This window comes from Oxyura jamaicensis, chromosome 3 (genome assembly GCF_011077185.1).
Source record: "Oxyura jamaicensis isolate SHBP4307 breed ruddy duck chromosome 3, BPBGC_Ojam_1.0, whole genome shotgun sequence".
NCBI lineage: Eukaryota > Metazoa > Chordata > Aves > Anseriformes > Anatidae > Oxyura > Oxyura jamaicensis.
In genome coordinates this window covers 115,015,718-115,026,505 of record NC_048895.1, presented here as the reverse complement: position 1 = coordinate 115,026,505, position 10,788 = coordinate 115,015,718, and the positions used below count along the sequence as shown (strand labels likewise).

General features: G+C 53.8%; 1 protein-coding gene across 7 annotated transcripts in view; it reads right to left on the bottom strand.

Moving 5' to 3' along the window:
* Positions 1 to 1,561: 1,561 nt before the first annotated feature.
* Positions 1,562 to 10,788, bottom strand: part of LOC118165126 (gallinacin-3-like) — a 12,064-nt gene continuing 2,837 nt past the window's right edge. For 3 of the 7 annotated variants that reach the window (XR_004749889.1, XR_004749890.1, XM_035323031.1), the window contains one exon: positions 7,541 to 7,794. Coding sequence is in view for 5 of the 7 variants with exons in the window: in XM_035323031.1 (XP_035178922.1) it covers positions 7,774 to 7,794 (21 nt within the window). In the remaining 2 variants the exon portion in view is untranslated. Of the gene's footprint in view, positions 1,816 to 2,341; positions 2,451 to 2,776; positions 2,865 to 4,580; positions 4,744 to 5,268; positions 5,378 to 5,687; positions 5,779 to 5,944; positions 6,095 to 7,540; positions 7,795 to 10,788 lie in introns of those variants that run through there. The other 4 variants (XM_035323027.1, XM_035323026.1, XM_035323028.1 and 1 more) reach the window with 4 other exon arrangements.

Below are 10,788 nucleotides of genomic sequence, written 5' to 3'. Positions count from 1 at the left end.
GTGGTTACTGCTGTGCCAGATGCTGGAGCCATCAGGGTCCTGGCATAAGCTGCTGGAGCCAGCGGGGCCCTGCCATCAGCTGCTGGAGCCAGTGGGGCCTGCTACCCCCTGCCATGGGGCTGGAGCAGTGTGTGCCCCCAAACCAGCTGCTGGGGGACTGGCATGAGGAAGGCGAGGGCGGGCTCCACACCAGCAGCTGGAGCAGGGTCGTGTTCACTGAGTTTCTGTGTGTGCCCCACAACAGGTGTGTGGGGTGCGGGTGTATTCACCAGCAAGCTTTAAGCAGACGAGTAGGTTACCCATGAAGCAGATTAGGGGTCTAGGCAGGTTCTGGATGGACAGGGGTCCATACAAGACCCAGAAGACACAGTTTTACTAGGACAGCTTATTGAAAAGTAGATAAAGTTCCTTCTTGTGGTATGGCAGCAGTTTGGTGCCAGTTTCCAAAGACAAAGGACACAGTGTGTGTGTCCCAAGAGACATGTCCAGCAAACCACAGCAGCAAACTCCTCTTTCGCAAGGTGGGATGACACAAGACCCAGCGCTAAAGGCCTGGGAATCCTTCTCAGAGCTGTCAGAAGAGGAAAGAGATGCCTTTTCCTCTCTGACAGGGGAGGACAGGAAAAAGGGCTTCTTGGCCAGGCATCCTGAGGTGTAAGCAGCCTCTCCCGTAGGCTGCTGTGTAATGCTGGTGAGCATCTCCCATCCAACTGCCATGAACATTGCCCAGATTCCCATTGGAAAATTTCTCTTGGCTGCTGAAGAAAGGAGAGGACAGGCAGCCCAAGGGCATGGGAATACTCCTGGGTCCCACATGCTGCACTGTTCATCCTGGGAGCTGATGTTGGGGTGGCAGCAAGCCGACATCCTCAAAAATCTCTCACCATTGCTGCTGACAGCCCAGCCACTGTCTGTACTGTCCAGCAGCACTATCTGTTCTCCTGCCAGCTTCATTCTTTCCCTATAACGCTAGGAATGGGACCCTTGGAACCCCAGGAACTAATCCATCCCTTGGGGATGAGAGGAGGCCACTGAAAGGGTGGTGGAAGCCTCTAAAGCAGCACCAATAAGGTTGAGGGTGAATTTTCAGAGTTCACACATACATGGGCAAACATGAATGTTCAGTCTGATCCCTCCTCTTGGAGCACAGTCCAGGTCCCCTTGGGCAGAGACAGCAACACCATACCATACAAGATCACTTCTTTCCCACCAAGCGGCACGATTGCAAGTCCTCAGCACTCATGGAAAAATGGGTTGAGCACTCATCCAATGAAGGGGCTGCTACCCACCACAGAAAGGGACTGACGTGGAAGGACACTACCCAGCACAGCTGATGGCACCCGTGGCTGCCCGGGACAAAGGACGCCCATGCCTGGCAGCACCAGCACAGGGCTCCCACTCGCCTTCCCCAGCAGTCAGTGCCTGCACAGCGCCTTCCTCACCCACAGCAAACAGCCTGGCCCTGCAGGGACTGCCAGCCCAGGCATCCCCACGGCGCTGCTGGGGAACAGCATCCCTGGGCACCCTCTGGCACAAGGACACACTCACGCTTCCAACCAGCTGCAATGCCAAACTGCACGCCTTTATTCAAATGGGGGAAAAGCAGTTTCTGGGCAAACAACAGCAGGCCTGGGGCACGATGTCTCCAGCACACGGGTGCCCTCACACCCAGCAGGAGCAGTGCTTCCACTCCCATGGGCACTCCATGGGGAGACTGCAGAGGTGGGAAGTAGGAAGGATGTCAGGAGCTGTTTCCAGGAGCAAAAAGCGAGGGGGACATCCTGCTCACAGAATTCAGGGCATCAGTACCATGTCCTGTACAGAGAAAGCAGACAAGCATGGCACCTGCTTGAAACTTCTCCCTTTTGTCTCTCTCCCACTCTCTCCCACCTCCTCTCCAAGGACAAAAAAAAGTCTTGGGACATATGAGTCAAATACCCAGAAGTGAATTCATGGCCTTACTGCTGATGGCTTAGAACTGTGCCCTCCTTAGTGCTGGAAGCCCTGACTCCAAGTCTTTGCAGAAGCATCAAGAACAGCACCGTGTCCTTGGCCATCTCCAAAGGGCAACCTTAACTCTTTGCCAGCATGGGAGAGTCCTCTGCAAAGGCTGGGCAAGCCTTGTGGGGCTCAGGAATGTGGGGCGGTGCTGGCTAAGCTTAGGATCCCTCAGCACTACACAGGGCTGGACCCACACATCCAAACCCACAATCCCCACATTTCCAGGCCTCTCCTGCAAAGCACATTCTGATGCTGATGGTTAGGTGTGGACTAGGAAGAGTTCTGTAACAATCTTGTAAAAGGACAAAGGAGGAATTCCTTTCCGCAGCCAGGACCTTACCTGCTGCAGCAAGGAACGATAAGTGAACATCTCCCATTATGTCTTTCAGGGAAGCGGCAACCCCCTGGACGACAAACTCCACCTCTGATTCCGCAGGGGACAGAATTTCCTGTTGCAATAGAAAGACATGCACAGAGAAGCCATTGTAAAGATAATTGCAACACAGATCAGAGCACTGGCACAGTTTGCCCAGAGAGGTTGTGGAGTCAACCTGTTTGGAAATCTTCAAAAGCCACCTAGAGAGCCTCGAGAAAAGGAGGTGTTGGGAAACTAGGCTGAGACACAAGGCCTCAAAATGGGACAGCTTTGTGTGCCAGCCGTTCCACCAAGCCAACATCCCCCTTGGGCTCTCTCCCATCCCTGCACAGTCCAAAAGGTCCCTCTGAAGGACACTGCTGTCCACACCTCAGCCTATCCCCCTTCTTCCCCTCTCACCTTCAGCGCCCTGGAGAAAGAGGAGGAAGAAGGGGAAGAGCAGGAACAGGATCTTCATGGCTGATACACAGAGCAGGCCTTCACGGAGCTGCAGGAAAGACAAACCACGGTGACAAGGACATGGGGGAGAACCCCATGTGGTGCTGCAGGTTCCTGGGCACAGCTTTCGGGAATCCAAAGAAGGGCTAGGTACACCTACAGGAAAAAGATGTTTCCTCAGCCTTTCTTTTCAGAACAGTTCTGAGGTGTGCACCTACCTGATGAAGGTCTTGTTGTTCAAGCAGAAAGAGAACCAACAGGAATCCCTCGTGTCCAGATGCCCCTGCAGTCAGGGAGTGCTGCTTTGCCCTTAACATGAGGGTTTTATCCCATTGCTGGTGGGTGGGAGCTGGGCTTCTTCCTGCTGCCGCCTCTGCCCTTGCCCAATCAGCCAGTAACCCATGGGCATGGGAATGGTGGGGTTGCTGCTTGTCCCTCCTGGCTGCTGAGGTTCCTGCTGGTGTTGTTGCAATTGTCACCGTTATCCTCACGTAACACAGCTTGTGACACCCGGGGACACAGCGGGCATGCAGCCTGAGGTGCCTGGAGGGAAATGGCAGCACGGGCACCTTGGATGGAGAAGAAGGCTTCCCTCAGGCATCCTCTCATATTCTTTGAAATTGAAAACTAGCATGAGATGGGAAAGATTTTTGATATCACTACACCTTCTACTACTTGCTGTCAGCAGTGACAGTGACTCCACCACCTCCCTGGGCAACCCGTCAAATGGCTGACTGCTATTTTTGTGAAGAAATATCTCCTCATTTCTAACCTAAATCTCCCCTGGCACAACCTGAGACCATTCCCTCTGGTCCCATCACCAGTTACCTGCAGGAAGAGGCCAACCTCCAGCTACCCACACCTTCCTTTCAGGTAAATGCAGAGAGTAGTAAGGTCTCCCTGGAGCCTCCTCTTCTCCAGGCCAAACAACCCCAGTGCCCTTAGCCACTCCTCACAGGACTTGTGCTCCAAATAGCCTGGGGGGCATCAGGCCCGGCACTGCACCCAGTCAAGGGAAGGGATCTTCCTGCTATGCTCTGCCTGCTGCCGCCTCACCTTGAGCACCGGGGGCAGTTTTGGTTGCCTCAGTGTCAGAAGGGCATAAAACTAGTGGAGAATGTCTAAAGGAGAGCCATGAAGGTGCTGAAGGGTCTGGAGGGGAAGGCGTGTGAGGAGCGGTTGAGGTGCCTTGGTTTGTTCAGCCCAGAGCAGAGCAGCCTGAGGGGAGGCCTCATGGCGGCCTGCAGCTCCCTCACAAGGGGAACAAAGGGGCAGGCGCTGAGCTCTGCTCTCTGGGGACAGCGACAGGACCTGAGGGAACGGCATGGAGCTGGGACAGGGGAGGGTCAGGCAGGGGGTTAGGGAAAGGTTCTGCACCCAGAGGTGGTCAGGCACCTGGACAGGATCCTGTTGTTGTCCAAACCTGCTTGCATCCAAGAAGTCAGGGGACAATGCTCTCAGACATAGGGATTGGTTTGGGGTTGTGTTTTGTAGAGCCAGGATTTTGACTCAATGGTTCTTGTGGGTCCCTTTGTACCTTTGTGCTGGCGTCCGAGACTACCCAGGACAAGGGCTACCTGTGTCCGGCAGCACCAGCACAGGGCTCCCACTCGCCCTCCCCAGCAGACAGCACCCACACAGCTCCTTCCTCACCCACAGCAAACAGCCTGGCCCCGCAGGGACTGCCAGCCCCAGTGTCCCCACGGCGCTGGTGGGGAACAACATCCCTGGGCACCCTCTAACACAAGGACACGCTCACGCTTCCCACCAGCTGCAATGCCAAACAGCATGCCTTTATTTGAGCAGGGAAAAGCAGCCACTGGCCAAACAATTGTAGGCCCATGGAACAGGATGTCAGGAACTGTTTCCAGGAGCAAAAAGCGAGGGGGACATCCTGCTCACAGAATTCAGGGCATCAGCCCCATGTCCTGTACAGAGAAAGCAGACAAGCATGGCACCTGCTTGAAACTTCTCCTTTTTGTCTCTCTCCCACTCTCTCCCACCTCCTCCCCAAGGATAAACGAGTCTTGAGACATAAGAGTCAAATGCCCAGAGGTGAACTCATGGCCTTACTGCTGATGGCTTAGAACTGTGCCCTCCTTAGTGCTGGAAGCCCTGACTCCATGTCTTTGCAGAAGCATCAAGAACAGCACCGTGTCCTTGGCCATCTCCAAAGGGCAACCATAACACTTTGCTAGCCTGGGAGAGTCCTCTGCAAAGGCTGGGCAAACCTTGTTGGACTGAGGAGAATGGGGAGGTGCTGGCTAAGCTTAGGGTCCTTCAGCACCACACAGGGCTGAACCCACATATCCAAACCCACAATCCCCTTCCTTTCCATACCTCTCCTGTGGAGCACATTCTGATGCTGATGGTTAGGAGTGGATTAGGAAGAGTTCTGTAACAATCTTGTAAAAGGACAAAGGAGGAATTCCTTTCCGCAGCCAGGACCTTACCTGATGCAGCAGGCTTGGAAACCTGAACATCTCCCAATATGTCTTTCAGAAAAGTAGCAGCCCCCTGGACGACAATGGCCCCTTCTTATTCTGCAGAGGATAGAATTTCCTGTTGCAATAGAAAGACATGCACAGAGAAGCCATTTTAAAATTAATTGAAACAGGGGTCAGAGCACTGGCACAGCTTGCCCAGAGAGGTTCTAGACTCAATTTTCTTTGAGATCTTCAAAAGTCACACGGAGAGGCTCGAGACAAGGCAACTTTGGAAAACATCTGGGGGTCTAAATACTTTGTATGCCAGCCATTCCACCAAGCCAATATCCCCCTTGGGCTCTCTCCCATCCCTGCACAGGCCAAAAGGTCCCTCTGAAGGACACTGCTGTCCACACCTCAGCCCATCTCCCTCCTTCCCCTCTCACCTGCAGTGCCCTGGAGAAAGAGGAGGAAGAAGGGGAAGAGCAGGAACAGGATCTTCATGGCTGATGCCCGGAGCAGGTCTTCACAGGGCTGCTGTAGAGAAGACAAACCACGGTGACAAGGACCTGAGGGAGAACCCCAGGTGGTGTTGCAGGAGCCTGGGAATAACTCTGGAACCCAAAGAGGGGCTAGCTGTGCCTATAAGAATAACATGTTTCTCAGCCTTTCTCTTCAGAACAGTTCTGAGATGTGCACCTACCTGATGAAGGTCTCGGTGCTCAGGCACAAAGAAAGCCAACAGGAATCTCTCGTGTCCAGATGCCCCTGCGGTCAGGGAGTGCTGCTTTCCCCTAAACATGAGGGTTTTATCCCATTGCTGGTGGGTGGGAGCTGGGCTTCTTCCTGCTGCCGCCTCTGCCCTTGCCCAATCAGCCAGTAACCCACGGGCATGGGAATGGTGGGGTTGCTGCTTGTCCCTCCTGGCTGCTGAGGTTCCTGCTGGTGCTGTTGCAATTGTCACCGTTATCCTCACGCAACACAGCTTGTGACACCCAGGGGCACAGCGGGCACCCAGCCTGTGGTGCCTCGGCATGAACTGCCCACCATGGGGAAAACAGATGGGCTGGGGCAGGCAATGACAGCACAGGCGCCCTGCAAGGAGAAATAGGCTTCCCTCAGGTGTCCTCTCATATTCTTTGAAATTGAAAACTAGCATGTGATGGGCAAGATCATTGATTTCAATACAGCTTCTAATACTGGCTGTCACCAGTGACGGTGACTCCACCTCCTCCCTGGGCAACCTGTCCCAGTGCCTGACTGCTCTTTCTGAGAATAAATGTCTCCTCATTTCTAACCTAAATCTCCCCTGGCACAACTTGAGGCCATTCCCTCTAATCCTATCACTGATTATCTGTAAGAAGAGGCTGATCCCCAGCTCCTCATACCTTCATTTAAGGTAGTTGTAGATATCAATAAGGTCTCTGCTGAGCCTAATCTTCTGCAGACTAAAGACTCCCAGTGCCCTCATCCTCTCCTCACAGGACTTGTGCTCCAAATAGCCTGGGGGGCATCAGGCCTGGCAGTGCAGCCAGTCGAGAGAAGGGATCTTCCTGCTATGCTCTGCCTGCTGCCGCCTCACCTCAAGCACTGGGGGCGGTTTTGGGTGCCTCAGTGTCAGAAGGGCATAAAACTAGTAGAGAATGTCTAAAGGAGAGCCATGAAGGTGCTGAAGGGTCTGGAGGGGAATGAGTGTAAGGAGTGGCTGAGGTCCCTGGGTTTGTTCAGCCCAGAGCAGAACAGGCTGAGGGGAGGCCTCATGGCGGCCTGCAGCTCCCTCATGAGGGGAGCAGAGGGACAGGCGCTGAGCTCTGCTCTCTGGGGACAGTGACAGGACCCGAGGGAACGGCATGGAGCTGGGACAGGGGAGGGTCAGGCTGGGTGTGAGGGAAAGGTTATGAACCCTGATGTGTTCGGGCACTGGGACAGAATCCTGCTGGTTTTTCAAGCCTCCTGGAGTCCAAGAAGCCTTGGGACAATGTTCTAAGACATAGGGATTGGTTTCAGGTGGTGCTCTGTAGAGCCAGGATTTGGACTCAATGGTCCTTGTGGGTCCCTTTGTACCTTTGTGCTGGTGCCTGTGGCTGCCCGGGACAAAGGATGCCCATGCCTGGCAGCACCAGCACAGGGCTCCCGCTCGCCCTCCCCAGCAGGCAGCGCCCGCACAGCTCCTTCCTCACCCACAGCAAACAGCCTGGCCCCGCAGGGGTTACCAGCCCCAGTGTCCCCACGGCGCTGGTGGGAAACAGCATCCCTGGGCACCCTCTGGCACAAGGACACACTCACGCTTCCCACCAGCTGCAATGCCAAACTGCACACCTTTATTCAAATGGGGGAAAAGCAGTTTCTGGGCAAACAACAGCAGGCCTGGGGCACGATGTCTCCAGCACACGGGTGCCCTCGCACCCAGTAGGAGCAGTGCTTCCACTCCCACGGGCACTCCATGCGGAGACTGCAGGGTCAGGATGGGGAGAGAACATCAGGAGCTGTTTCCAGGAGCAAGAAGCAAGGGGGACATCCTTCTCACTGGATTCAGGGCATCAACCCCATGTACTGTAAGAAGGAAGCACAAAGCATGTCACCGGCTTGCAACTTCCTTCTCCCGTGCTCCCAGTTGCTCCCACCTCCTCTGGTATGAAAGCCAAATACATGCTGCAAAAGAATCAGGCTCCATGGAGGTAAACAGCAGCCCTTTCTGCAGACAGCACTGACCCGTTATGCTTAGGGGTGGTAGCCCTGCCACCACATCGTTGCAGTAGCATTTAGAACAGGATTGTGACCTTGACCCATCTACCAGGAAAAACCTTGACTCTTGTCCAGCAGGGATATGCTCTCTGCAAAGCTGGAAAGGTATCATGGGACTGTGTGGTAATGTTGGTTTGGGGACTTTGAGCTGTTTCATCCCTAAAATGTCACTTCCAAATCCACAAGAACTCTTCCCTCCCTTCCTGGGACTCTCCCACAGAGCATAAATGCAACAGGGTATTTACCAGGTATTGACTAGAAAGAGTTCCGTAACAACCATTTCAATGGATTAAGGAGGAATTCCTTTCCTCAGCCAGGAATCCAGACCTTACCTTCTGCAGCAGGGAATGAGGACTGAACATCTCCCAATCGCTTTGGCTGGGTAGAGGCATCTCCCTAAGCTACAGATTCCCCCTCTTCGTCCACAGTCAATTGCATTTCCTGGAGAATCATAGACATAAAAACAGTGGAAGTGATAATTTGGGTGAGCTGCGTGCGCTTCCAGAAACATTGGCACTCTCCATGCATTCCAGGCCAACAACTGGGCTCATCATCTTCAAGCTTGCTGTATGCTCGTTGGCTGGGCCCAGAGAGTGGTGTTGAACAGAGTGAAATCCAGCTGGTGACTAGTCACCAGTGGTTTTCCCCAGGGGCCAGTGTTGGGGCCCATCCTCTTTAACACCTTTATTGATGATTTGGATGAGGGAATTGAATGCACCTTCCGTAAGTTTGCAGATGACACCAAGTTGGGGTAAGTGTCAATCTGACGGAGGGTAGCAAGGCCCTGCAGAGGGACCTGGACCGTTTGGGTCGATGGGCAGATGCCAGTGGGATGAGGTTCAACACGGCTAAGTGCTGGATTGTGCAGTTATCCACAAATACACTGTGAAGCCCTCTACAGACTTGAGGCAGAGTGGCTGGACAACTGAGCAGAGGAAAAGGATCTGGGGGAGCTCATTGATGCTCACCTGAACATGAGCCAGCAGTGTGCCCAGGTGTCCAAGAAGGCCAACGGCATCCTGGCTTTTATCAGGAATAATGTAGCCAGTAGGACCAGGGAGGTGATTGTCCCCCTGTACTCCACTCTGGTGAGGCTGCACCTCGAGTGCTGTGTTCAGTTTTGGACCTCTCAGTACAAGAAGGACATTGAGGCCCTGGAGCGTGTCCAGAACAGAGCTATGAAGCTCGTGAAGGGCCCGGAGCACAAGTCATGTGAGGAACAGCTGAGGGAACTGGGGTTGTTTGGCCTGGAGAAGAGGAGGCTCAGGGGAGACCTTATTGCTCTCTGCAACTACCTGAAAGAAAGGTGTGGGGAGCTGGGGCTCGGCCTCTTCTCACAGGTAACTAGTGGTAGGGCTAGAGGACTAGGGGAGATTCAGGTTGGAAATGAGGAGACATTTCTTCTCAGAAAGAGCAGTCAGGCATTGGGATGGGTGTCACCGTCCCTGGGAGTGTTCAACGAAAGGTTGGACATGGTGCTTAGGGACATGGTTCAGTGGGTGACATTGGTGGTAGGGGGATGGTTGGACCAGATGATCTTGAAGGTCTTTTCCAACATTAATGATTCTATGATTATATGTGGGTCTTCCAGAGCAACGTGTCTCACCCACAAGGGCTCTTTCACACCCCTGCAGGTGCACACAAGAGCAGAGAGGGAGGAGGACCAGCAAGAAGACCAAGGCAGAGGCATGCTGGCTGCAAAGCTGCATGTCCAGCTCTGCCTAGACCAGCGGAGCTGGCAAGTGGGGCACTCATCACAGCCCACAGCCCTGTCCCAGCTGCTCCGTGAGTTTGAGGGACCTCCGATTGAAAGTCCCTACCCAGCCCTCACAGAGATCATGGCTCGAGACAAGGAGGTTTTGGGACACTGCTGAGACACCAGGCCTCAAAATGGGACCACTTTGTGTGCTGGTCATTCCACCAAGCCAACATCCCCCTTGGGCTCTCTCCCATCCCTGCACAGGCCAAAAGGTCCCCCTGAAGAACACTACTTTCCACACCTCAACCCATCTCCCTCCTTCCCCTCTCACCTGCAGCGCCCTGGAGAAAGAGGAGGAAGAAGGGGAAGAGTAGGAACAGGATCTTCATGGCTGATGCCCAGAGCAGGTCTTCACAGGGCTGCTGTAGAGAAGACAAACCAAGGTGACAAGGACCTGGGGGAGAACTCCAGGTGGTGCTGCAGGAGCCTAGGCATAGCTTTTGGGAACCCAAAGAGGGGCTAGCTATGCCTACAAGAAAAAAATATTTTCTGGGCCTTTCTCTTCAGAACAGTTCTCAGGTGTGTGCCACCCTGCATGTGCTGGGAGCATTTCAGGGTGTCCAAATAATTAAAAGAAATCAGACTCCCCAATGGACAGAAAAACACAATGACAAGGGGTCCCCAGAGGGGTTTGAATTCTATGGCCTGACAACTGGCTTTCCCCAGAGCTGATCCCAATCAAGGGATGAAATAAGACAGGCTTAGTGAAAACAGGACATGCTCATGCTCGTAACAACACTCACTGCAAAGCTGCAAAGCTCCACTTAAATCTAGGGTAAAGAAAGAATCCAGGCTCTGCAAGTCATCAAAAAGAAGGGTCTCGGCCTACTATACTGTATGAAGGATTCATCAGTGCTGACAACCGCCCAAGGCAACCCAACGCTTGCCACTGAAACCACCCTGCCCAATCACCTTGTGTTCCGAAGGCTCAGGATGGAACTCCCAGTTGGGCTTGGGCATTCCCAACACCATCTCAAGATCACTGAAAGCTCTGCCAGCAGCAAAGAACCTCCCCAGCTCCACACATCTTACCACAGCCCTGT